This window comes from Oryza brachyantha, chromosome 1 (assembly GCF_000231095.2).
Source record: "Oryza brachyantha chromosome 1, ObraRS2, whole genome shotgun sequence".
Taxonomy (NCBI): Eukaryota; Viridiplantae; Streptophyta; class Magnoliopsida; order Poales; family Poaceae; genus Oryza; species Oryza brachyantha.
In genome coordinates, this window is record NC_023163.2 from 23,808,866 (window position 1) to 23,833,864 (window position 24,999).

At 43.1% G+C, this 24,999-nt stretch overlaps 3 protein-coding genes across 3 annotated transcripts; 2 read left to right on the forward strand and 1 right to left on the reverse strand.

Moving 5' to 3' along the window:
• On the forward strand, positions 1–5,142 carry LOC102716172 (probable sugar phosphate/phosphate translocator At1g06470). Its single transcript, XM_006644645.3, has 12 exons — positions 1–712; positions 826–998; positions 1,766–1,851; positions 1,945–1,994; positions 2,428–2,495; positions 2,738–2,838; positions 3,014–3,026; positions 3,389–3,573; positions 3,784–3,870; positions 3,975–4,069; positions 4,367–4,506; positions 4,593–5,142. The coding sequence occupies exons 1-11, from the start codon at positions 285–287 to the stop codon at positions 4,491–4,493; spliced, it is 1,413 nt and encodes a 470-aa protein (XP_006644708.2). The 5' UTR covers positions 1–284; the 3' UTR covers positions 4,494–4,506; positions 4,593–5,142.
• Positions 5,143–9,502: 4,360 nt separating this feature from the next.
• LOC102716456 (ras-related protein RIC2-like) lies at positions 9,503–12,892 on the forward strand. The gene is made up of 2 exons (XM_006644646.2): positions 9,503–9,867; positions 12,255–12,892. Exons 1-2 carry the CDS (start codon positions 9,632–9,634, stop codon positions 12,682–12,684), a joined length of 666 nt encoding a protein of 221 aa, XP_006644709.1. The 5' UTR covers positions 9,503–9,631; the 3' UTR covers positions 12,685–12,892.
• A 2,541-nt stretch (positions 12,893–15,433) lies between these two features.
• Positions 15,434–17,381, reverse strand: LOC102716734 (probable WRKY transcription factor 65). The gene is made up of 3 exons (XM_015832621.2): positions 16,552–17,381; positions 16,300–16,449; positions 15,434–16,174 (listed from the first exon to the last, which is right to left on the reverse strand). The coding sequence occupies exons 1-3, from the start codon at positions 16,749–16,751 to the stop codon at positions 15,604–15,606; spliced, it is 921 nt and encodes a 306-aa protein (XP_015688107.2). The 5' UTR covers positions 16,752–17,381; the 3' UTR covers positions 15,434–15,603.
• Positions 17,382–24,999: the final 7,618 nt, after the last annotated feature.

Here is a 24,999-nt window from a genome sequence, read left to right on the forward strand (position 1 = left end):
GCGTCCTCCTCTCCCGCAGGGAAAACTACCAGTGCCAAGCTACCAGCCGGGAAGCTGCAAGCTAACCGCTCGGGAAGTCGTCGTGACGAGGTGCTCCGATTTTGACTTGCTACCGGAATCCAGCAGGCTCGCTGCAAGCAAACCACCCCCTCTTCCTCTTCTCGTCGGCCGCCGCCGCCGCCGCCCGCGTGGCCTGTTGCTGCTGTCGCCGATGAGATCCGTCCACGCATCTCTTAGATCCGAATTGCTGTAGAGGTGGGCTCCCCGTAGCGGCGTCAGCTTTTATGGGGGACTGCGTCGTCGAGAATGGCCACCCCGCCCCGAAGGAGGAGGACGCGCCGGCGGTAGCCGTGGAGCTCCCGGAGGGCGCCGGGAAGCCGCAGGAGGAGGGGGGTAGAGGGCAGAGGAAACAGGGTGGGATCCGCAGGGAGCCGTCGTTCTCGCGGTGGTGCAAGGACCCCTCCGCGATGCCCAATGCCCCCCTTGGGGGCGCCTCCCCTGCGCCAGCGGCCAGCGACGATGACTCTGAGGAGTTCGAGCTTCCGCTCCTGCCCTCCGATGGTGGTGATGGCGGCGGCAGCAGCCACTTGCCGATGGATATTGAGGCGGGAGAAGCAGCGAGATCTGACGATCTCCCGATTTCACCGTGGTTGATCGCGAAGGTTATTGCGCTGATAGCGAGTTGGTACACGCTGAGCACCTGCTTGACGCTGTGAGTAACACGTTTTTTTCCTTCTTTTCTTGGGGTGTTTATGCTTATGGGAGCTGTGCTTGGGCAAATATTTGATGCTAGCGTTCTATTTGTGCTTGTGAGCGTGTGTTTAGGTATAACAAGGAGATGCTGGGGAAGCACATGTGGAAGTTCCCAGCGCCATTCCTGATGAACACAGTGCATTTCACAATGCAGGCTGTGGCATCGAAGGCCATAGTTTGGTTCCAGCACCGGGGCCTGGAGGGAGGGACTAGTGCAATGACATGGAGAGATTACTTTCTGCGAGGTGACTGAAGTGTTGTTTGCAGGGTTATGTTGCTCGATGCTTCTATACTTTTAATCAGACAAATGAGACGGGAATTGTGTAGCCTCGCTTTAAATTAGTAAAATCAGATTTTGGGTCTTTCCCACAATTAGCAAAATCAGATTAGGGTATTCTGGGAAATAGATAAATAGAATGCTAGTTTTGGACTGCTATTTTTGCTAACTCTAGTATAATTGACATGCTAAATTTACTTGTCAAAGAAGTATAGAAGCATGCTCTCTGACATGCTAAATCAGATTAGGGTCTTTCCCACAAAGAAGAGTATCCTAAAGAGTTAGGCTGTCATGAGATCAGGTGTAAGATCGTTCTGCATGCACAATATTGGCTTTTGCAGCTGGAAACAGCTGATGGCTATTATGACAGAGCAAGTGAACAATTGACATGCTAAATTTACTTGTCATATTATACCGCCTATTCAAATGAAATTTGACCTAGTGTCTCAAATGAATAAAAAAGGCTAGTGCTCCATACAGGCTCACAATATGGAGTCTACCTGTAATGCTTAGTAATGTTGGGCAACATAACATTTGTTACCTGATATGTGCACTAATCAATGCTCGAATAGAACAGAACGAGTTAATTAACAAGGATTACGATAAACCAGAGTTTTATACTAATTACAAATATATCAGAATACTGTTATTTGGTTTTTATATTTTGAAGTCCATAATTGTTTGAATAACGTTGCTTAAATATGATATATTGTATAATTTATATATTTTTTGCAGTTGTTCCAACAGCTTTGGCTACTGCACTTGACATAAATTTGAGCAACATTTCACTTGTTTTCATCACTGTGACATTTGCTACAATGGTATACTTCACTCTACATGAATCATTGTGTCCTATGTTTGTTTCTTCGTATTGAGATGGAATTCTAATTCACTTTTTTCTAATTATTGTGCAGTGTAAATCTGCTGCTCCAATTTTCATTCTTCTGTTTGCTTTTCTGTTTAGGTAAGCTATGTTGTTGATTTCCTTTCAACAGTTTATTCCCATGTAACCTTAAATTGAACCTCTTTCTCTGATTTCTCTTCCTTGAGAATTCTCGAGTGTTTAAAATATTTGAAAGTTCTATATATATAATTAGATAATGCGTTTTTTTAGAAATATTCTCCTTTTTTTCTTCTTTTTGCTAACCTTGAGCAGTATCTTGCTTGAAGCTGCAAGTACTGGTTCTGTTGTGGCCCATAAGTTCTTATGGATGTATTCTTTATCATTTCATTCACTTCCACACAAGTAATTTTTTTCTTGTTACTTTGTCTTTTTGACAAGTGGCAGCATTGCACACATTTTTCTTGGATATATAGTGTTATGTGCTTGTCAGTTTCTGTTATGCGTTAAATCATTTTCATGTTATAGAACTAAACTTTTCATCTTCCTTTGGAAGGCTAGAGAAGCCCAGCTTTAACCTTCTTGGGATCATGTTGATCGTTTCCTTTGGAGTTCTACTAACAGGTACTGAGTTCATCAAGAAATTATTTCGTTTCATTTGAAGCAATTCAATTGTGTGGTTTCCTAGAGAGCAGTAACAAAATGACCTTTCAAATAGTACATTGCTTTATTAAATGGTTTGTGGTGTAAATTTTTCATTTTTGCACTTGATGTTGTATTGTGACTAGATACTGCTGTGTACTGACATGGCTATTACAACTTATCTTACGGTCCATGTGCTAACTATGGCAATTTTTTTTGGACAGTTGCTAAAGAGACCGAATTCAGTCTTTGGGGATTTATATTTATTATGCTTGCCGCTGTTATGTCTGGTTTCCGCTGGTGCATGACACAGATTCTCCTCCAGGTTTATTACTTTGTACTCCCATAGATTTCTTACTACTTTTATGATTCAAGGTTGACAGTTGGGCATGGTTCTCTGCCCTCGTGATTTCGTACAAGCATGTTTTATTTTAATTTGGATTGATGTACTGACTGAACTTTTTTGCTTTTCCCTTACGTGTCTATGAAATCTTCTGAAGAAAGAGGAATATGGTATGCATTTTATCATAGCCTTTTGCCCATTGAGAGGAGTTCTATTAATCCTATTTGTTTTGTGTTAGCATCTCATGCCTGAAAAAGCAACCACATGCTTCATAGATGGTCAGATACATATAAGTATACAATATATCTGAATCTAGATACATGGAAATTTTTTATTGCATCAAACTTCAACAGTTGCATGAATTACAATCCTTAAAAAGGTTATATGAACTATAAGGTGGCTATAGTATTATATATTTATATTCATAAAATATACACATGGATATACTTTTTTGGCAAAGAAAATATATGCATGGAGATACATGGTTTTTAGACTATGAGCCACTGTATAACAGCTTTTTTTGGTTTCACAGGATTAAGAAATCCCTTCACTTTAATGAGTTATGTTACCCCGGTTATGGCAATAACAACTGCAATTCTTTCTATTGTGATGGATCCATGGCACGACGTCAGGGCAAGTAACTTTTTTGACAATTCAACTCACATAATAAAGAGCAGCTTATTGATGCTTCTTGGTGGTGCTTTGGCCTTTTTCATGGTATGGATCATGTACCCACTTGTCAGTATTAGTTTGCTAACAATAGATTTTCCCATGCATCGATATCAACTGCGATGACTCTTTTCTTTCTTCAGTCAGGCAATACACTGACAATTTTTATTAGACATTCTTGCTGATTGTTATTTTTGTGAGTTGTCATATTTTGTGATATGTCAGTAAAAGTAGATGATGGGACCTTTTCACTTGCAGGTTTTGACTGAATATGTTCTGATTTCTGTAACAAGTGCTGTAACAGTGACCGTAGCTGGGATTGTGAAGGAAGCTGTTACTATTTTGGTATAACTAAAACCTGATTTCACCTTATGTATTTATTTATATAAATTCATTTATGTTCATGCATATGAGTGTGAGTTGTAACTTGTAACAAATAATTCTGACAGGTTGCTGTGCTTTTCTTCAACGATCCATTTACCTGGTTAAAGGGGCTTGGGCTGGCAATAATAATATTTGGTGTCAGTCTATTCAACTTATACAAGTAAGTTGAAGTTCTCTAATCATTAAATTAACTCCACCTTTACCACATTTTAATAACGTTTGGTGGTTTTCTTTTTCCACTTTATCTATTTGAACCTTTATTACAATCTATTGCATTATTTCACAATGTTTGTTTTGGCATAACAGCTCTTTGTCTTCGAGGCCAAGAGAATATAATGAACTCATTAGAAAGTATTAGGCATATTCATTTCTGCGTAACTAGAAAAATAATTTGATTTTCTTTTGTTCTCTGTTGAGTGGACAATATTTTCTTACTCTTCTCCCATGATATATGAAGGTACCATAGGTTCAAGAAAGGCCCTCGTAGTAAGAATTGTGATAACAATTCCCAAACTTATAGCGGTGCTTCAAAATATGTCATACTCGATGAAGATGATATGGAAAACCTAGGCAATTCAGGCTGATATTACCAGGCTGGTAACAAAATATGATGAACTGTCTGTCCATTCTCTCAATATTTCTTATCGTCGGCAATTGGCTTGACACCATACAATTTTCCCCAGAGAGCGGACCATTGACGAATTCTCATGTTCTGGAAAGTACTTATCTATACCTCTGCACAGGTGACTAGTTACTACCACTGCCTCGGTATCACATGACACTGTTTTTCTGACCATTTGTGTGCTTCCACGGCTCTGGGAGGTTATGTTATTCATGAGCATGACACGAAGCATATCATTGATTAAGAAGACACATTTACACAAGCAGCAGGCAATCTCCTAGCAAAAAAAAAAAAACAAGAAGAGGAGAAAAAAGTCCAAATAGCTGCATCTGCATCAAAACTGTGCAGAAATAGTTTTGTTATACTGGATAATACTTTACCTCCTATTACGAATTCTCTAATGCCTTCTTTTATTGAAGAGTAGAGAGCTCAATTTTGGTCAGCATTGGCTCGTGCGCGGAAGAATAGCACTGGGACCAACAGCCTTTTTTGGTAGAAAAATACATTGTTTATATGTACCATTGTTGTAATTTATCATTCCCCTTGCCTTTGTAGCTAATTAACTACATGGCAATGTGTAAATATTACATGATATAGTTACTCTCCCATTATCTTGACTTTTTTATATGCTGAGATGAGACCTTTTAACCTCTGCTATCTTCGTCATAAGATGTCGAAAATTGACCCATAAAACTAAATTTTAGGAATTATGTTAGAAAACATATCTTCAACAGATTCTTAAGTCTATTCCTAACATTCACATATACCTAAAATCTGCTCTATCATATCCTACATTTAGAGTAGAAATATATATTCTCAATACAATTTTGGGTTTTTTGTATTTGGGTTTCTCCACTTGGAGGATAGTGTAATTTGTATGTCTAATATTTTTTTTATGATGGAACTAGTATAAAGGTCTAAAAATTAAAGTATTAGTATTTTCTTAGAGATATCACGGGCAGGTCTACTACATGCACGCGCAGCGCTGGTGCGTGATCGGTTTACATATACGTGTGTGTATATATTCTTTAGGCATATAAACTCTCTATATTAAAATCTAAATAGATACAAATATTACATATACACAAAACAACATTATAGATATAAATTTGATAGTATATAGAAATCTTTATACATATATATTTATATATACAAAATTTATACACATAACATAAAAAATAGAAAAATACATGGCAAGAGTTATGAAAATCTAAATAGATACAAATATTATATATACACACAAAATTATAAATATAAATTTAATATATAGAAATCTGTATACATATAAATTTATATGTATAAACTTTATACACATAAAACAAAAAAATAAAAAATACCTGACAAGAGTACCGGGCGCACACGTATTATCCTTTTCAGCTTGGAACTGCTACAAATAAAAGAAGGGTTAATTTGATCCATGCCACTACAAATTTGTGATATTAAAAAAATACCATTACTATTCGTGATATCGGCTATATGCCACTGCAATTTTATAAAATTAAATCCATGCCATTGCCGTCAGTTTTTCCATCCTACTCTCCTTTTCCGTTCTTTTTTTTCTTCTCCTCTACTTCTTCTCCGGCGGCATCACTCGCCATGTATATTTGTTCGTCCGCAGCCGCATCCATGGCAAGCAGCCGATGGACGTCGATCATTTCCTTGCCGATCAATGCAACACTTGAACGCATTGAGCAGCTCAGTGAGGAGCATGTCTACCTCCTTGCGCTTGCCACAACGAAGGTGAAGAACCCCACCGAGTTGCAGCTGGTCGTCCTCGCCGTGCTAGAGCTCGAGCGAGACGGAGCGTCGATGGTGCCCTCCCAGCGGTGGAGCGCCTCGAGCCTGCGGGAGGTGCGCACGTCGAGAAAGCGACTCTTCGCGCGGAGCATCTCGGAGCGCGCCGCGAGTTGGCGCTCCAGCGAGCCGAAGTGCTCCGTGGGCTGCTGGTACAGCCGCGTGCACGTCACCGGCAGCAGCTGCTGCTACCGCTCCAGCTCCGTGAACCCATCCCTTACCGTCGGGGCGCTCGCCCGCCGACTCTACCTCCACTGCTGCCTCCGCCACGACCATCGCGCACCCCCAAAACCCTAGCCGGTTCCTTCGATTCGAGAAACCAGCAAAGAGGGGAGAGGGGACGGAGGAAGAAGATGGAACTGACATGTGAGTCCCACGTTTAGGGGTATTTTGGTCTATAGGAAGATGGATAAACTGATGGTGATGGCATAGATATAATTTTATGAAATTACATTGGCATATAACCGATATCCCGAATAGTAATGATATTTTTCTAATACAACAAATTTGTAGTGGTATAGATCAAATTAACCCATAAAAGAACCCGTCAGGCCAACAGAAGTTACAGAACCATACATGCCAACAGCCCAACACGTACCGCTGGGTACTGTAGTACTAGGGTGTTGATGACCAGCTCTATGTTTTAAAGGGCCTTTGGCAAACTTGATATTGTAGGCCCTACGACTATTCTTTTACTTATAATATATTATAGCTATATAAGCATCTAATAAGTGCAAATCAGTAATTGAACATCAAATAGTCAACAGGGAAAAAGTTCTTGTGTCGGTCATCTGACAAAGCACGACAGCACGACAACTCGTTATCGTCGTCCTTCACCGTGGGACACTTGCACAGTCGCAAGTTGCAGACTCTCATTCTCATGGTTGCACCTGAATCGATGTTGTGGTGCACCAAGCGACCGGTTACATATTCGCGATGATGGTCGTATGACACCTAAAACGATGCGATACAAAACGAATATAATGAGGCGTCTCCGTACCTCACCTGAATCGTGATTCACAAATACAATAGGGGTACTTATTGACTGATGGTGTTGAACTAATGTTTTTCAAGAGATGGGATATTGGCCCCCTTTTGGCATGGGCCCTAGGCTATCGCCCCCGTCGCCCATAGGGTAGAGACGGTCTTGCTGATGGCATTATGATAGCGGTAGGTGCGTCCAGCCACCCAACACATCTAACCGGCAATGGCGGATCACCCGTCTCCATGCTTCGTGTTGAAAATACAAGTATATGTAAATTAAGTTTATTATGTAAATAATAAATGATGGTGTATAAGTGAGCTAACAAAACTATCTTATATGATACGATGTAAATATACCTAAGAAAACATTGCCCATGAATACATCGAAACTACGAAATATGATTGAAATGTACCAACAGTATTGATCAGGGTGGTCGTAGCAACGGCCTCGCGAGCGTTACACAACGGCACATGTTGATGAGGCACACCATAGCCATAGAAGTAAAACACATCATGATGGACGGATAATAAATAGTCATGTGTAGCGCTTCCTAAAACCTTATGTGTCCTCTCCTAGTGCAAAGCGTAGATGTCATTGTTTTTTCATGTTTATTATGTGGAGATGACAACTTGTAACTATAGAGAAATCAGGATGAACATGAGAAATCTATTTTGGTAGAGCATTCACGCATATGTCCAAAGCCGTCGACCGAGCATGTATGTGTTTCTCTAGTTCTCTTGCATTTTTGCTCAAATGGTTAGAAAAATATTATTTTCTTAAAGAGTTAATTCTCTTTTAAAATAATTAAGATCGGACTAAAGTTTAAATGCATATATTTTATAAGTTAGACTCTTAATATTTTATTATTTCCAAATTCCAATACTTTGCGCTATGGGCTCAGACATGCTACATGAATGCACATTATGTGCTGCAACGCAAACGACCATCAAACCTGACGACTCTGAGCGGGATGTCGTTCACTACCCTTCGCTTCGCTTCTCAAGCTTTCAGTCGTCCGAATATCAACAAACGCTCTTCACGCCGCAAAACTCACAGGGTTTTGGCCTCAAGGCATGTCACGAAATGAACTGATGATGAAGTGAACATCCTCGCACGTGCCTCAGACGACACATGCTTTACCGTGCCAGCACCTTGGACCTCACGAGCTCACTAGCCCATCAGACTAGAGGGACAAGCGACTCAAATCTGCTAAAAACGAGCAAAAGGGCACTTTCCGATTTGCTTTTGTGTTGCCGTAACAAGTACCACAGTCCACAGCCACCACAAGGCAAAAGGAGAAGAGTTTCGCTATCTTCGTGCTTTTGGTTACGTTTATAAGATAAAATTTTAAATTTAAATTTAAAGTTGATTTTAAAGTTTTTTAGGTAGTTTATTTTCCATCTTTGGTTGTTAGATGACTGTGTACATGCATATAAAAGTTTTATTCGTAAATTATTTTTTATTTGTAAATATATTATTTGCCTTTTAAAAAAAGACGATTTATCGTAAATTATTTTTTGTTTATAAATATGTCATTTGCCTTTAAGAAAAAACAAAAGACGACCCGTTTGCTTACTGGGAGTAGTAGTAGTACGAAGAGCAACAAACCATGCTACTGCCAAGGCTATGTTGTTTAGAAAGACGGAAATCAAAGATGAATTTTTTTTATAGTTATTCAACATTCAATAGTATAAATGATAGAGCTGAGTGTTACCAAGTTAAAATTTTATTTTAAAAATATGAGATGATAGAATTATGTATATATATATTTTTAAAAAATTATATTATTTAACTATTTGAAAAACGTGTGCGTAAAAAAGTTAATGAAAATTTAACAAAAGAACGTACCCGAGGTAATTCATCCATTCTAAAATATAATTATTTTTAAGATTTGAATCTTCTACCAAAATATAAATATTTATAGTCTTATCCACAATAGAACTTATCCTATTAATACCTTCTCATTTAATTTTTATTTTATCCTTATCTATCTTTTCATCCATCTATTTCTCATTTTTCATCCATCTATTTCTCATTTATTAAGAGGTACTATAACATTTTTATAACTACTAAATAACTTTAAAATATTTATATTTTTGTACGATGTATTAATTCATGTGAGTTGAGACAATCAGACTGCAATAAAACCCCACCGCGCAATGAGCGAGCCCAGCTCGGCTGTCAGCCTGTCACATGTCCGTGCCCACAACTGCTCCGTCCTCCCAAGTTCCAGCCCCCCAAAGCCCGCGAGATCCAAAGCCGAACGCCACTAGTTAGCTTGGAAGAGAAGGGCGGCCAGCAGAGGGGCTAGGGGGGTGAGAATGGCGGCGGGCGGAGGCGGCGGCTACAGGGCGGAGGACGACTACGACTACCTGTTCAAGACGGTGCTCATTGGCGACTCCGGCGTGGGCAAGTCCAACCTGCTCTCGCGGTTCACCAAGAACGAGTTCTGCCTCGAGTCCAAGTCCACCATCGGGGTCGAGTTCGCCACCCGCAGCATCCAGGTCGACGGCAAGGTCGTCAAGGCCCAGATTTGGGACACCGCCGGCCAAGAGAGGTACGCCCACCCCCCTTTCCTCTTCTACTCTACTCTAACCGCTTCTGGCGGGTTAGTATGTCGAGTGTGTTCTGTAGATTTGCTCACCTGATTGTTCTCTTGGAAGTTAGAGTGCGAACTTTGGTTGTCGATTTTTCTTGATTAAACTAGTTCGATGAATGAGGATGATGATATTAGAGCATTACTGTTGCAAATTTTTGACCTTGTTAGTTGCTGGACGAATTTGGCATGGGGAACTGACAGTTTGTGAATGGCAATTCACATCTGGCTGGTTTACTTGGTTGTTCTCCTGGAGGATAGATTGCGAGCTCACATGCGGTTTGGCTGTTCAAACGTCCGTGTCTGTTTCATTCGAGATTAATTGTTCGAGAGTGAAACCACGCCAAAAATCATTTTTGCGTTCTAGCGAAAGCGGTTGTTGTGCCCTCTTTCATTTGAAGCTCATAGAGAAAGCAGAGGAAATACCATGTGTCAAAAAAGGAGTGGCGCTAGTTTAGCTGCAGTGATAATTGGGCGGCAGGTGTTTCACAGGTGTTAGGAGACATTAATTAGTGCGATCCAGTGGGCAAAATGGCTGTTGAGCAGTTGATGGCTTCTCTTTATATGGATCTCAAGAGTAAAGTGCCATTGTGGTCACTACATTTCATCGTCATGTAGAGTGCACGAATACTTTTTGACAGCTTATGTAGTGTATACTAATGTCCTGTAACAAGCTAGCTGCTTTGCAAATTGCAATGCCAGACAGTTTCATTGATATTGCTTTGGAGGGCAACTCTCAGGTATATTTTACCGGCAGTATTATACTACTAGTAGAACTAATCTTAGTTATTGATTAAAAGTGTATTTTTGTACTTTGTTAATTAATTGATTAGCAGTATTTTGTAATTTTGTTTATTGGCAATAAAGATCACAATAAAAAGAACGATATTACCCCTTTAAATTTCTACTACACCTAATATTGTTGGTACTATAATTTAATCATAGTCATCCGATAAAAGTAAATCAACGGTGTGGATTAAATTCTACTGTCAGTAAAATGCATTGGAGTCGGCCCCTGCTTTGAAGCTTTGGAGGGGTAGTATAAATGGAGATGAAATAATCCTAACCGAACAGTGTTTGCAGCTTTGCTGTTCGTACTATATATAAGTTTTTGATTCATTGTAGGTCTCACTGAATCATGGATAAGAGTTCTTTCAGAAATAAGCCCATATGATTTTATATTTAGAGAACACCTCGCCCGCTATTATAAATTGACATCTAAAAAACTAAATCTATGTATGGCCTATTGGAGACCATCATACCATTCAAAACTACGCAGACTTAGGTGAGGTGAACTAGAATTGCTCGGTAATTTTAAAAACAACGTTATAAAGCTTTCACCGAAAATGGGCCTACTTTCTATTTCTTATGTGTAACTTGTGCTTTACCAATGCCTTCTTTTTTTGATATAGTTTCTATTTGAACCATTAGTATAAATTGAATATTCTTATTATAATATACAAAAGCAACCTTGCTTACTAGGACCTTGATCTGAGACGTTGACTGTGAGCTCTGTTACCCACTCCTGTGATTGGTGTGTTGTACAGTTACACCATGTTGATGTGATTAAACTGGAGCTTAAAGGCATGATTGGATAGGAACTAACAATGTCATACATTCTTGACTAGGTGACTAACTTTTGTCTTGCCACACTTTTTTTGGCAAATAAAATAACAAACTAAGCTTAAGTAAAGTTAGACAAGAAAATGGAGTGAATGACGTGTAGACCAGGTGGCTAAGAGTTATGGAAGTCAGAGTTGTGGCAGGTTCCAAATACTATCCATCAAAGAGCATTTTTTAAGTCCTTGAGTATATACCGAGAAGTACTAAAATTTTAGTGTAAAATTTGGCACCTCTTGGTACCTTTAGTGTAAATTTTGGTACCTCTTGGTGCCTTAGATACTACGAGCTACCAAATTTTACACTAAAATTTCGGTATCTCTCGATATCTTCTTAAGGATTGTAAAATTACTCTCCATCAAAATTATGGCTTGCCTAAGGTTAGGTGTGGCAAAGTTAGTTGTCAACTAAACAGGCCCTAAATCCTAGATCTGGTCTTGGCAGAGAGAAACAGAAAAGATGGCCTGCCCTTTTTATGACCTTATAGCTTGACCTTTTCTTTGTTGTCAATCACAGCTCCCTGGCATACAATGTATTTTACCAGGGAATAACAAATAAGGCATCGTGATGTTCCTTTCTAATATCAAATATTCATGCCAATTCTTTAGTTCTGCTGTTTACATATCATGTTCAGCTTGTTTGCTATTGAAATCAAAAGCTGCACCTTCTTTATGATATTTTTTTGTGCATAAGTATATTATTGCCTAATATTTTCCTTCTGTTGCCAGATACCGTGCTATTACAAGTGCCTATTACAGAGGAGCAGTAGGTGCACTGCTTGTCTATGATGTAACTCGACGTGCTACATTCGATAATGTGGCACGCTGGCTAAAAGAGCTGAGAGATCACACTGACCATAGTATTGTTGTCATGCTAGTTGGCAACAAATCTGATCTCCGCCATCTGGTAGCTGTTTCAACTGAAGATGGAAAGGAATATGCGGAGGCTGAGTCATTGTACTTCATGGAGACATCTGCATTAGACGCCACAAATGTAGAGAATGCTTTTGCAGAAGTGTTGACTCAGATATACCAAACTGTCAGCAAGAAGACGGTCGAGGCATCAGATGATGGATCGAATGCTCCAATCAAAGGGGAGAAGATTAATGTGAAAGACGACGTATCTGCACTGAAGAGAATTGGCTGTTGCTCAAATTAGAGTATAGATGCATTTCTTGTTGATTTTTTCGACTAGGTGTGCGGCTGTATGTTGCTTCTATTGAAAGAGGTTCATTTGTTCCATTTTGTTGTGGTCATATTGAGAGTAAGATTGTTCCAACTTTCAGTTATATATCTCTTAAAAGTCTTAGCTCAAGACAGCTCCTTTCGTCAGATTGATTACAGCTTACTGTATTCGATATAATTCTACAATCCATTTGTTCACAATAGGAACTTAGCAATATTTTGGGGCATTCTTACACCTTTTCTGAACAATAGAGTTTGTGACATTATCGCTTGTTTTAAGTTGCTTTACTGCATCCATTAGACACATATATAATAGTAGAGGCCGACTCCGGTGCATATTACTTGTAGTATAATTTAATCCAGACCACTGATCTAATTTTATTGGACGGTTATGATTAAATTATACTACCAACAAATTTAGGTGTAGTAGAATTCTGAGAGGGCAATATCGTCTTTTTTACTGGGATAGTAAGTGGGTCTTGCTAGGCTTTTTTTATCCGTGTATAATGTGATAAAAAATAGTAAATATTAATCAAAGTATAAAAATACTCTTTTAAATCAATGGACGAGATTAGTTTTACTGACAGTATTATACTACAAGTAATATGCATCGAAGCGTTGTCCATAATAGTAATAGTAATGTAGGCCTCTTATTTTACAGATTGCATGTCCTTCCTGATTGGTTCTAAAATTTCCACGGGTGTCTTATGTTATGTAAACTCCATACAACTCCTCACCAAACAGGGCCTAGTCCAAGTAGCCATAACGAAGCCCAAAAAGCCAGGTTTGCCATGGATTCCACCCTTATGTCAGTGAGAACAACTCGTTTGTCTTTTCTTGCCGATTTGGTTGCTGCCATCTACTCTTATGTGGTCAGATTGTGAAATGTTCAAGTGTGGATAATGACTCCAACTAGGATAGTAAAGCCATATGTTCTATCTTTTGTTTGTAAAGTTGGCTGAGCATGCCTTTTTCTACGATTACTGGCTTTTAGTCCTAGCTTTTAAGTTTTTTAATTTTATTTTACGGGTAATTACATCGGAAAGCCCTGCAAGCTAGTTTTTCTTTTCTTCATTTGTCTTGCACTATAGCTTGTCTCTTAGCATCGAAGCTAACAAACTGATAAACAAGTGTTCTAATTGCTTAGACAAAATGTGATGAAACTTGTGTACCTACTACCAAGTCGATCATGACATGTGGTGGAATTCTTTTTTCTTTTCAGACTGGCAAAGTCGAAATATGAGTTTCAAGCACAACGTGAGAATCTCTCCTGACAAAAGTGTGTTCATGATCTAGAGCAGTTAAAGAGGTATCTAATATACATACGTAGTGCTTAACTGCCGCTGAGATAAGATGATTCTAAATTAATCACCAGTTGGAGAAGATGGCATCACGAATCTAGCATCGTCTCCTTGTACTTACCGCTGGAAACGTATTAAACAAATCTCCTCCCCGAACACCACTACACCACTCGAGGAATTCTGAGTTCGCTTCCCCTATCCGGCTACGTACTCACACATGCTTATATTTTTGCTTATTCTTATGTTTATGGGCTAAAATTTAAACTTTTAAACTTAAATTTAGGGTTAACTTTAGAGTTTTTATCATATTTTATTTTTTACTTTGTTTTAAATAATTAATAATACATATATAAAAGGTTATTCATAAATTATTTTTTATTTCTGAGTACTTTGTTTGATTTTTTTATCCCTCAAAAAGCTAAACGATATGACAACAGAACTCAATAGCTAGGTTGGATGAAGATCATATGCAGGTGTTATTATAACTACAACTTAAGTAATTATATATGCATCACGTAATCTAAGATGGAAGGCCAGAGTTGTAACAGAAACACCGTAGTGACAAGGTATCTTTTTGTCTTTACTGTAGCACTTATCTGGGGCCATTGGATCAGAAAAAGGACGGCAAGGATGCGACTACACTTGATCTCAGTTGCACTCAGATCGGCTCCACGCCTGGAATCCGGGTGGCGAGCCGGAACAAGCGAACGATCCGCTTGTCTCGTAGCAAAACTCCTCTATCTCTAGTAGGAAGGAGCACGTAACAGTGACGGCGTCGGGACAAGGCACGAACACGACGCAGCACGCCGCGATAGGGACCAATTCGGCGACGTTCCAAGCGGCAGCGCACGTACTACATACACGTCCCATGTAGCCGGCTAGTCGCGCGCGCGCGTCCGGTCCGGATAGCAGCAGAGCGGTTTTTGCTGCGCCGATGGTTTTTGCTCCGCCCGCCCAGCGAACAGGGCGGCAGCCAGCCGGCCGTGGCCGGCAAGCAAGGCGGGAAGGCGCCGCGCGCGGGGCACGCGTCCCCCCGGGGTGGATCCGTGGCAGTGGCACCTGCGCCTGCGGCATCCGCAGCCGAGCGCCATAGCAGCATGTGGCCTCGTGCGCGCGCGTCCTCTCCTCCCAACCACCACGCCGAAAACGCTTGCCCGGCTAATGCCATGCCGCATCGGACGAAGGCCCCCACTTGCAGTCGCAGGCACCCCCGGGACGTGCGTGCATGCGTGCGGAGCAACCAAACTCACTCACTCACTCGGCGGGATGGGGGCGCGATCGATGTGCGCGTCTATCCGTCACAGGAGGCGAGGAAAACGCCTGAAAATGCCCACCTTTTGCTGCTTTTTTTGTCGTTGGAATCACGTCGCCAACCACTTCGGAAACGGCACGACGGCCTTGGATGACGAACACGCGACGCGATTTGGAGGGTAGAATTATGAGGCTCTCTTGCACAGTTGAGCCACTCCCATTGATCATCCAAGCTATGTACTACCTCCAATCCAAATTACTCCATGGAGAGAACTAAAGGAAAGCAAAAAAAAAAAAAGAAACTGTAAAAAGGGGGAGAGAAAGAAATAGATAGGCGATCATCAGGAGCACGGCGCGGTGGCCGCCAGGCCGAGTTCGGGCCGTCGGCCGAACACGACGGCGCACTCCGGGAGCTCGCCGAGCCCCGCAAACAGCGCGTCGTCCCCTTGCAGCTCGCGCTCCCACTCCTCCGGCGGCATCAGCGGCGCGTACGACCGGTGCCACGTCGGATGGTACTGGTCGATCCATCCGAAGTCGAAGTTTTCCTCCTCCTCCTCGACTGGCGCCGGCGCCAACGTTGTGGCCGCCGCCGGCTCAAGCACAACCTTCTGCTCCTCCTCCTGCTTCACAACCGGCTCCGGCTCCTGCTCCGGCTCCGCCTCTGCTACCTCCAGCTCCGCCGAAGACTCGTGCTCCGCTGGCTCGGGCTGCTGACCTTCAGCCGCCGGCTCAGGCTTTGGCGCCGCCGGCCGAGGAGACGACTTGCTCGCGTGGCAGCTTGTCTTGGGCTGCGGCCAGGGGTGATTGTGTTCGAAGGAGTAGGTGACGAGCAGAACGGTGGGGTCGGCGCGGCTGCGCTCCACCTGCTTCCTCGCCGGGCAGCCCTTGGAGCTACTGCACCGGTAGTACCCCCTTGAGCAAAGCAAATTAATATCATGTCATTTCAACAATTTAAGTTATCTAATTACAGTGATTAATCGGCACATGAACTAATTAGTCTAAAGAATATTAACTAATCGCAAAATAGTAAAATTTACCTTGGGTAGGGAGAGCCCTTGATGGGCTTCTGGCCGTACTTGCGCCAGGCCCACGAGTCCGACGGCGGCGGCCCCTCCCCGGCGCCCTTCGGCCGGTCGCCGCACTCCGCGATCGGCACGGACACCACCCGCTTCTCCACTGACCTTCGGCTGTTCAAACAAACACCAATCAAAATCAATCCTCTAACTTTCTTTTCTAACTAGAGCTTCATCAATCGCAGACTGCGTCGCCATGGGCGTATATATCCGTACCTGCGCTTGGCGGGCGGCAGCGGGGACGACGGCGACGCCGACGGCGAGAGGAGCTCCCGCTTCTGCCCTCCCGGGGGCGACGACTCCTCGGTGCCCCCCTGCTCGTCGACGGACTCCGCCCGCGGCGAATCCGTCCCGGCGCTGCAGTACCCGTCCTCGGCCGACGTCGACCGATCCATCTCCTCCTCCTCTCCGGCCATCACCACTACCACCGCCACCACTCCCGCCGCACGCACCCAACTCCGGATAAAAAGCCCAAAGCGAGAAAAACTAACCCAACGCTTTCCCAAAGAATATATATATCTCTACGCCCCCCTTTGTGGCTTTGGTGATGATCACTCCCCCCACAAACTACCACCGAGCAGGCAACGCAGTATCGCGCACGGATGAGGAAAAGGAGGAGAGAAGAGAAGAGAAGGGGAGGAGGATCGATGTGCTAATTGGAGCTCATGATGGAGAGGATGGAAATGGTGGCGAACAAACGGATGGGTGCAGCTTTCAATGATCTCCCTTTCTTTCTCTCTCTCTCTCTCTTCCCTTGGCTACATGCGTGTTTGTATATGCGGCAGCTTATGCTGGCTCCTCCTAGTGGATGCCTTTCTTTAAGCTCATCGACGCTGTCACTGGGGGCAGCGTAGGAAGACTACTATATTATACTGCTACACGCACCGGCGCGGCACATGAATGTGTACGTATGGCGTTGTTTTGTTTGACGTTCTAGATCGGCATCCGGTAGCAACCAAGCGCTGCTCAAGTGCGCCATGCCATGCCATGCCACTCGTTGCGCAAACCGGATTGGATCTCTCTCTCTCTCTCTCTCTCCCTCTCTCCCACTCTCGTTGTTGCGTCTGCGAGGAGGAGATGGTGAGCCGGGGACGGAGAGTGACGTTCTGGGGGGCAGGCCAAGCGGGCGATTAATCTAGTGCAGGCGGCGATGGCGACCTCCTCCCTAACCCAATCTGGCCAATCATCGCCGCGCTCTGCTGCTTCCTCGTGGAAACACGACGCACACCAGATCGTACATGCGAGGATACTATACGGATACCTGTACTTTACCGGGGTTTAATTTACAGAGACGAACCAGAACCAGTACCGCTCGTGATCATACATACTGTGCGTCTTATCTCAACAATAAATAGAAGAAGATTGTATTGTTGGTTAGAAACAAATCTGGTGCGTTGGATCTTGATCTAACGTTGGACGGTACGAGACGAGCAATTTTATCGTTCTCTGATAGATACCAAATTTACGTAGAAAATAATATCCGGATATATTTTTAACAGAGACCGTAAAATTGCTCACGTGAGATAGCCGTGTCACTTGCTCGCTTTGATCGATGATACTACTCCTAACAAGTCACTCGTATCTCACATGGGATTCACGTACTAGTTCGATCTAACTACGGCAGTTAAATTTGTCCATGTGGAGCTCCTGGGATAGGGTACAGCCGGTGCAAGTTGGATCGAAGTGCTCCTTATTTTTCCCTCCTTGCAAGCTAGGCGTTCAGCCATGAATGGTCCATGTGCCTCACTTGAAAATAGAAAACATAGACGATGGCTTTGTTTGGGTACTTAGTTAATTAGTAGTTTCGATCTTATACTAGTATAAATGCTGTCAGTGGCTCATGCACGGTATCTCCCTTAATTTACACAGCTCTAATTTTTTGATATCTCTGCCTGACACAAATGGTGCTGCACATTACTTTCGCCATGGATATTATTGTAATGCTAGCTGCCAGTATGATTAACTGAGTACAGCAAGCACGAAAGATGCGGGCATCGATCGATCCATACTAGTACTAGATTTTTTTTGGCCCGGCTACTGAGAAGTGGTCCCCGTGTTTGTGTGAGAGCTGGAGCTTTTCTTCTTGTTTATTCTCGCGAATAGAAATACGTTCCCACGTGCAGAAATCTCCGCATCACTGATTTGAGATGTTGATTATGATGTGCTCCAAGACCTGTTTCCTTTTGTCCAAACGGGAGGAGGAAATTAAAAAGGTATCTAGAACGCTATTTTGGCCTCCTTTTCAGGGGGCTCACTAACTCCTGGACCAATAATACAATTTTGGCGCAGCAAGCTTCTTCGATATGAAACTGTGTTTTAGCTGGAAACACTATCCTCAAGATTATTTATTGGCTTTTATGCTCATACTTTATGAACAGTTGAAAATATATTTTTCAAAAATATATGTAGAAATTATGTTGTATATTTCATTAAATAACTATAAAAATAATATTTAATCTGATAAAGAAAACAAAGCTTTTTTTTAGAACAAAAGAAAACAAAGCTATAGTGAATTGTGTGTTCAGATTAAGTGACGCTTCGGCCTTTTTAGCAGTACTACTAACAGCAGTACACGTTCACTGCTAGATGACGATCTCACATTTTCATATTTGTTTATGCTTAGAAAGCTAAATTTGAATATTTAATCTTAAATTAAGAGTTAATTTTGAGATTTTTTATTATAGTTTATTTTTAACTTTGGGTTTTAGATAGGTAAGGTTTTAGATAGGTAAGAACACATATTTTTGTTTAAAAAATATCGTTTGACTTTTTCGTTCAAAAAGCCAAACAATAATCCTCGAGAATGGATATATGCTTTTCAGATGTTCAAGCTCATGAATCTGGATTCTGGTAGCAGCAGTAGTGCATCTAGCTAAAACTTGTTTTTTTTAAAAAAAAGAAGGATTAAGCAGCCTATCCGTGAGCGGGACACGATGTAACCAAACCTTTAATCACCAATCAAACGCCAAAGCATTTAATTAGTCGCTCGAGGTAGCCGGGACCTACTTCACCTTATCTTCTTCGATCCGTCACGCGGGGCCTACTGAAGTACTGGTCTGTCGTTTCACAAAACTATTACTAGTAGTAGTTTCCGTAGTATCAAAGTTTATACGGTACCCGTTCTAAAATTTAGAACGAAGAAAATATTTCTTTTAGAAAGCAAGGCTCCCCCTCGCCTTGATATCGGCCAGCACTAACGTGCCCAGGCTCGTGATTCGTGTTATTAACTGTTAACTTAATCATATTATACAGTGTTAAGACATTGCCAGTGCTGGCTAGATTAACGATGTCATGTGCGTGGCAGGAGCAATTCTACTATCAGAAAACGCAACGGCTAATGCAAGCAAGCTAGCAAGCCGGTGCGAATACACGAGATGTACTCGTACTACATATATGCACAGACCGTTTCTTGCTCCGGATTTCGCGATGGGATTGGAGAGAAAAAACGACGACAAATCGGAGAAGAGCAGCCGCGCGCGTCGGTATTCGATCGACCGGCCGATCCATCGATCTCAATCATTCGCGATAAAATAATTGTTTCGGGAGGCTGTCATGGATCGGGCCCGGGCGGTTTAATTCGCGTCACGGCCCTCGAATTATTAGCGCTAGTTTACGATTGATGACACGTTCTTCTCCTCCTCGTCGATCAGGAGGGAGACGTCTAAATAATAATATCTCCCGCGCGCTGAACTACGCATTCAGTTTTGACAAACGGCCTGTGGCGTTGAAACGATGCATCTGTAGATCTGAATAAGCTACAGCCTACTACACACATGTACGTGAAAGAGGTTGACGTGACAGTGATCAAGAGGGAAGAGCCACCGATCCATCCCATCCCCCTCGTAGTCAGCGGCCTAGCGTTGCCATTGCCAGGACAAATCCGGGGAACTCCAATGATTTGCCGTTCCCCGAAGGCTGCAAAGTCGCCGGTACGACGCAAGTTGATGACAAAACTCGCACCGCCCGCAAAGGTGACACGAGGCGCCGGCGCGAGCCCCGCCACTGTAGCTTTGCAGCGCGTGCGCGTGCAGGGACCGAAGCAGTGAAGCTTCGGCTGCAGTCGCAGACAAAATAGTCCCAGGATTTCACATCGCCGCGCTGCGTTCCAGGACGAGAGAGAGAGAGAGAGAGAGAGAGAGAGAGAGAGAGAGAGAGAGAGAGAGAGAGAGAGAGAGAGAGAGGGAGAGGGAGAGGGAGAGATCGATACCGAGACGGACGACGCGAGGCCGCACGCAACTTGCGAGAGAGGTGTGGTGGATCCGTCCGTGTATGAGGAGGAAGCTTCGCGCACGCGTGCGTGCGTGCATCGTTCCGTACGCGCGGGGGCGCGTCACCCGGCCGTCACCGTCGCGGCCGCCGGGCCGGGGCCGGTTTGTTTCGTAGCGGGCTGATTTTTTTGTTTGCCCAGCTTTTCTCCGGCTGCAACGAGGGAATTATGCGGCATGGGGTGCTTTTAGAAAGCGAGGAGCCGAGGAAATTTTATCAGGTGGTGTTGCTTGCTAGCTTCGGTTACCTGAGATTGTTTTGTGGACGAACTGTCGAAGGGAAGGAAGGCCGGAACGCCCGCTTGCCTGCCTGCCGAAACTGAGAGTGACGTGCATGATGCATGCACGATATTGCCCGCTCCTGTTTTTTTTCTCTTTGACGTTGCCTGGATGGCGTCGTATTATGAAATGATGAAGAACAGAAGAAGTCATCTTATCCGGCTCGTCGCTGTCCCTATTAGTGGCGCTATAATTGACTTCTTATTGGCGCCGCAAGAATAATATAGGCATGTTGAAGGCTTCAAGCTCGAAGAAATTCGTTCCTTAATTATTTGAGAGAAAAACATTGTGTCTGAATGTGTGCGTGCTTGATGTGGAGTAGTGCACAAAGCGGAGACCGAAACAGCCCACGGTTGTCTGCCTGAATGGCTGACTGCGTATGTGTATTGCACATGAAAATGAGATAGAGAAGAAATATATATTGTGCAGATCCCGACATGATTCCTTTAACCTTTCAGGGGGTCCAATTGGTTTCCCATTATATAAACTCTCGATGATGTGGATCAGCGGATCACGCATCTTTTGTGACGGTAACCATGCAGTACAACATACTTGATCAAACCATTCATTTCAATGATGGAAGCACTACAAGCGGAAGCAGCAACCAGCAGTTAGGGAAAAGTCTATCTTCCCCTTGCCAAGCAGGCCATGCATTAAAGCATTCCTCACGGTTGTTTTCTAGAAAGCAACACAGAATGATAACTTTTGGGCTCTTGGGCCGTTTTATAGAAAAGAAGCTTTTGGTTTTCTTTAAATAAGTTCACCAGTGGTCCCTTAACGTCGAATCTATATGAGATTTCTTTACTCTGGACCAGAAATGTGTGCCCTATCTTTAAACCAGAAATATGTACCCTAAACTCATATAACCGTTAAAAAAAGGTCCATCGATAGTATTGACTTAATTTTTACACGGTTTTACTATGTAGTATGCGGTGGGTCTCACATGTCACGTTTTTCTTTTTTTATCTCTTTCCTTCTTTTCTTCCTCGTCTCTTCTCTCCCGGGCTAGGACGTAGGCAGCATCAGACTAGAGAGTGAAGCGTGGGCAATGGTGGGTGCAGGCACAGGCAGAGCCGTGCGGGGATCGAGGTGGCGGTGGCCGAGGCAGCTAGACGGGGAGGGGGAGGCGACGGTAGGGCTGGTGGCTGAGGCAGCTGGACGACGGGCCGAGTGAGGGGCGACGACGGCCTGTCTCGCAGCCAGACACGCTGCATTAGCGTGCTCCACCTCTCAGCACGCGCTGCACCCTCTCCTTCCACCGCGTCTGGTGCCACCACGCCCGCGTCGATAGCAGCACCATGAAGGTGAGCAGGGACGGAGCTAGAACAAAACAGAAAAGGATGTCCACTCACGTATTTTTCCATGCTTTGAACCAAGTTTAGATTGTAACAGATGCCTAAGTTTCGATTAGAGAGACGTATATATATGGTTAAAATATATGAACTCTAGGAAAAAAAATTCGGAACCGAGTGCCTGGGAACTTCTCACCATCAACATGGCTCCGTCCCTGAACGTGAGCAACATGCTCATATCCTATGCGAATGATGTCATCTTGCAGGCCGCGTTCAGGACGGTAGCTACAGGTTCGACAATGATGAGGGGGTGGGAAGCCGAGGGAGCTATTCACTGATTTCAAGGGGCTTGTCGGGACGGCAACGGTGGGGAGTTCATGCCGTGGCTGGCGGTGTGTAGGTCGGTGGCAATGGACGGCTTGCTGGGGCGTGTCATCGCTGACCATTACGATTTGCCAGGCAGGAAGGAAAAGAAGAAAAAAGAAGAAACCCTTGACATGTGGGATCCATCGTATGCCACGTCACTAAAATCAGGTAAAACTTGAATCAATACTACCGAGTGATCTTTTTTAAATGGTTTATGTGAATTTAAGAGTACACATTTCTAATTCTATGGTTAAAGAAAACTAACTCAACAGGAAGTTGACTGACCTTCGTGAATCTATTCCTGCTTAAACTAGTAAGACTTTTGCACCCATGGGTGACGATGGCCGAAGCGAAAGACATGAGTTTTGGGCTTTGAGCTCTCCTAGAGCCACTGTGCGTACGGGGGCCATTTGGGCCCTGCGCTCTTCATGTGCCCCACCATATTATTGTAGTGTGGGCTATGACTCTTGTCGCGGGCGGGAGTGTTGTTGCGCCACTGCTGAAAGAAGAGGCCCGACGTGCCAGATAGGCCACATTGGATCCACCCACCCGTTTTAGCCTTTTAGGTGTGCTATATGAATTCCGTAGCCCAACAAAACAACACACTTAGGGCTTTTTTTTATCATCATTAAAAAATATCTCAAGGTATCAAGAATTGTAGCACAAATTTTTGGTATCTCAAGGTACAATGTATCTCAAGTATCATACATTTTACATTAAAAATGATGGTATCTCGAGATATTTTTTTTAAGAATGATAAAAAAGCTCACACACTTACGTAAAGAGAAAAATCCCTATCTGAAAGCTCTTGTTCTCTCTATACGGCATTTGATGGTACGTTTGTTTGATGCAAGAGGAGTGCACGGTGCACCTGCCCCGTAAGTACTCGGGGCTTCATTCTAGCGTAGGCCAGTACGGTTATACGCAATGTTCACCGTCATCGTAGGCTTTGCCAGTACTGTACGTTTATACGCAATGTCACCTAAACACGATTCGTAAAAAACCCGGAGCAAGAAATCAAGTACTACCCTCCACTCTAAACGGTCCACACTATGCAAATACGGGTGCTTAGGCCACGGTTAGTCAGTTAACACTTTGTAGGTAGTAAAGTTCAACCCTCACGGGAGATTACCAGGGGTAGTTTGACTTACTGAGAAAAAAAATCAAACACCATATTTATAAATTAAAAAAAAAATTTTAAAAAAACTTTTATATACGATGTTTTTAAAGTAATCTAAAAGACAAAACTATAAAATAAGCTATGAGATGATTGTTTGACATATTTACAAACGAAAAATAATTTTTGGATACAAATTTTATATTCGTATTCTTAGTGACCTAAAAGCCAAAACTGAAAAAATAATTTTTGGTGAAAAACTCAAAATCAACTCCAAATTTAAAGCTGAAAATTTAAATTTTGGTTTATAAGTAAAAGCACAAGTGAAAAAAGAGGGTGTACACTAAAAAATCCTAACATATATTCAAAATTTAATGATAAGAGTTTAAATTTTAATTTATAAGCATAAGCCAGAAGATATGGCTGCAAAAGCTGGAAAGCACAATGCCCTTCACTCTCGACGCACAGACTTCTCATAACGACTACGACTAAGGCCACGTTCCGCAGCCCTCTGTTAGTTAACTTATCCTCTCGTTTTTCACGCGCACACCTCCCGAACTGCTAAACGGTATATTTTGTGCAAGAAATTTCTATAGAAAAGTTGTTTTAAAAAAGAGAGGGACTAGAGCACGGTATCCCGTGCGCACAGGATACTTTAGTGAACCTCAGAACGCACACCCCCAGCCCTGCGCTGAATCTCCTGACGGCATGCCCCCACACGCCGCATGCCCCCTGCCGCCGTCAAGACCGCGGCGCACTCCCCCGCGCCGACGCACTCCACCGGGTCGCCGCACTCTCCCCGTGTCGCCGTTGATACCTCGCCGCACCGCCACCGATACCTCGCCGCGGCGCTGCTGGGTTGCCGCACTACCCGCGCCGGCGGCGATACCTCGCCATGGCGTCGGTTGTCTACCAGTTGGCGGCAGACGCGGCGATAGCGATGGGATACCAGTTGGTATCGTTTGGTATCATAGCGTCGCGTGACAATGGAAGCTCAAAAAGATGTAGGTATCACATGATACCATGTGGTACCAAGCGGTAACATATGGTTCTAAGTGGTATCATATGATGTCAGCATGATACCATTGGATGATACCATATGGAACAAGTGTTGATACCACTTGGTATCGTCAAGTATCATATGATACTAGATGATACCATCACAGTATAAAATTTGGTATCAGCAGTTACTTTGTGGTATCGCATCATACCACAAGGTATCACCTAATTCCAGCATGCATACACATGTTATAATTTTTACATGGATGATACCGTATTAATACTTATTGATACTTTATAAATTACTAACTCTGTTTCATAGTATAAGATGTTTTGACTTTTTTGG

What these genes read in the sequence shown, in the direction of transcription:
- LOC102716456 (XM_006644646.2), top strand. Translation starts at nt 9,632, where the DNA reads ATGGCGGCGGGCGGAGGCGGCGGCTACAGGGCGGAGGACGACTACGAC. An exon ending in GACACCGCCGGCCAAGAGAG is followed by an intron (nt 9,868 to 12,254) that starts GTACGCCCACCC and finishes TTCTGTTGCCAG; the next exon opens with ATACCGTGCTATTACAAGTG.
- LOC102716734 (XM_015832621.2), bottom strand. Translation starts at nt 16,751, where the DNA reads ATGGCCGGAGAGGAGGAGGAGATGGATCGGTCGACGTCGGCCGAGGAC. An exon ending in CTGCCGCCCGCCAAGCGCAG is followed by an intron (nt 16,450 to 16,551) that starts GTACGGATATAT and finishes TTGTTTGAACAG; the next exon opens with CCGAAGGTCAGTGGAGAAGC. An exon ending in AAGGGCTCTCCCTACCCAAG is followed by an intron (nt 16,175 to 16,299) that starts GTAAATTTTACT and finishes GCTTTGCTCAAG; the next exon opens with GGGGTACTACCGGTGCAGTA.
- LOC102716172 (XM_006644645.3), top strand. Translation starts at nt 285, where the DNA reads ATGGGGGACTGCGTCGTCGAGAATGGCCACCCCGCCCCGAAGGAGGAG. An exon ending in GAGAGATTACTTTCTGCGAG is followed by an intron (nt 999 to 1,765) that starts GTGACTGAAGTG and finishes TATTTTTTGCAG; the next exon opens with TTGTTCCAACAGCTTTGGCT. An exon ending in AGGAAGCTGTTACTATTTTG is followed by an intron (nt 3,871 to 3,974) that starts GTATAACTAAAA and finishes TAATTCTGACAG; the next exon opens with GTTGCTGTGCTTTTCTTCAA.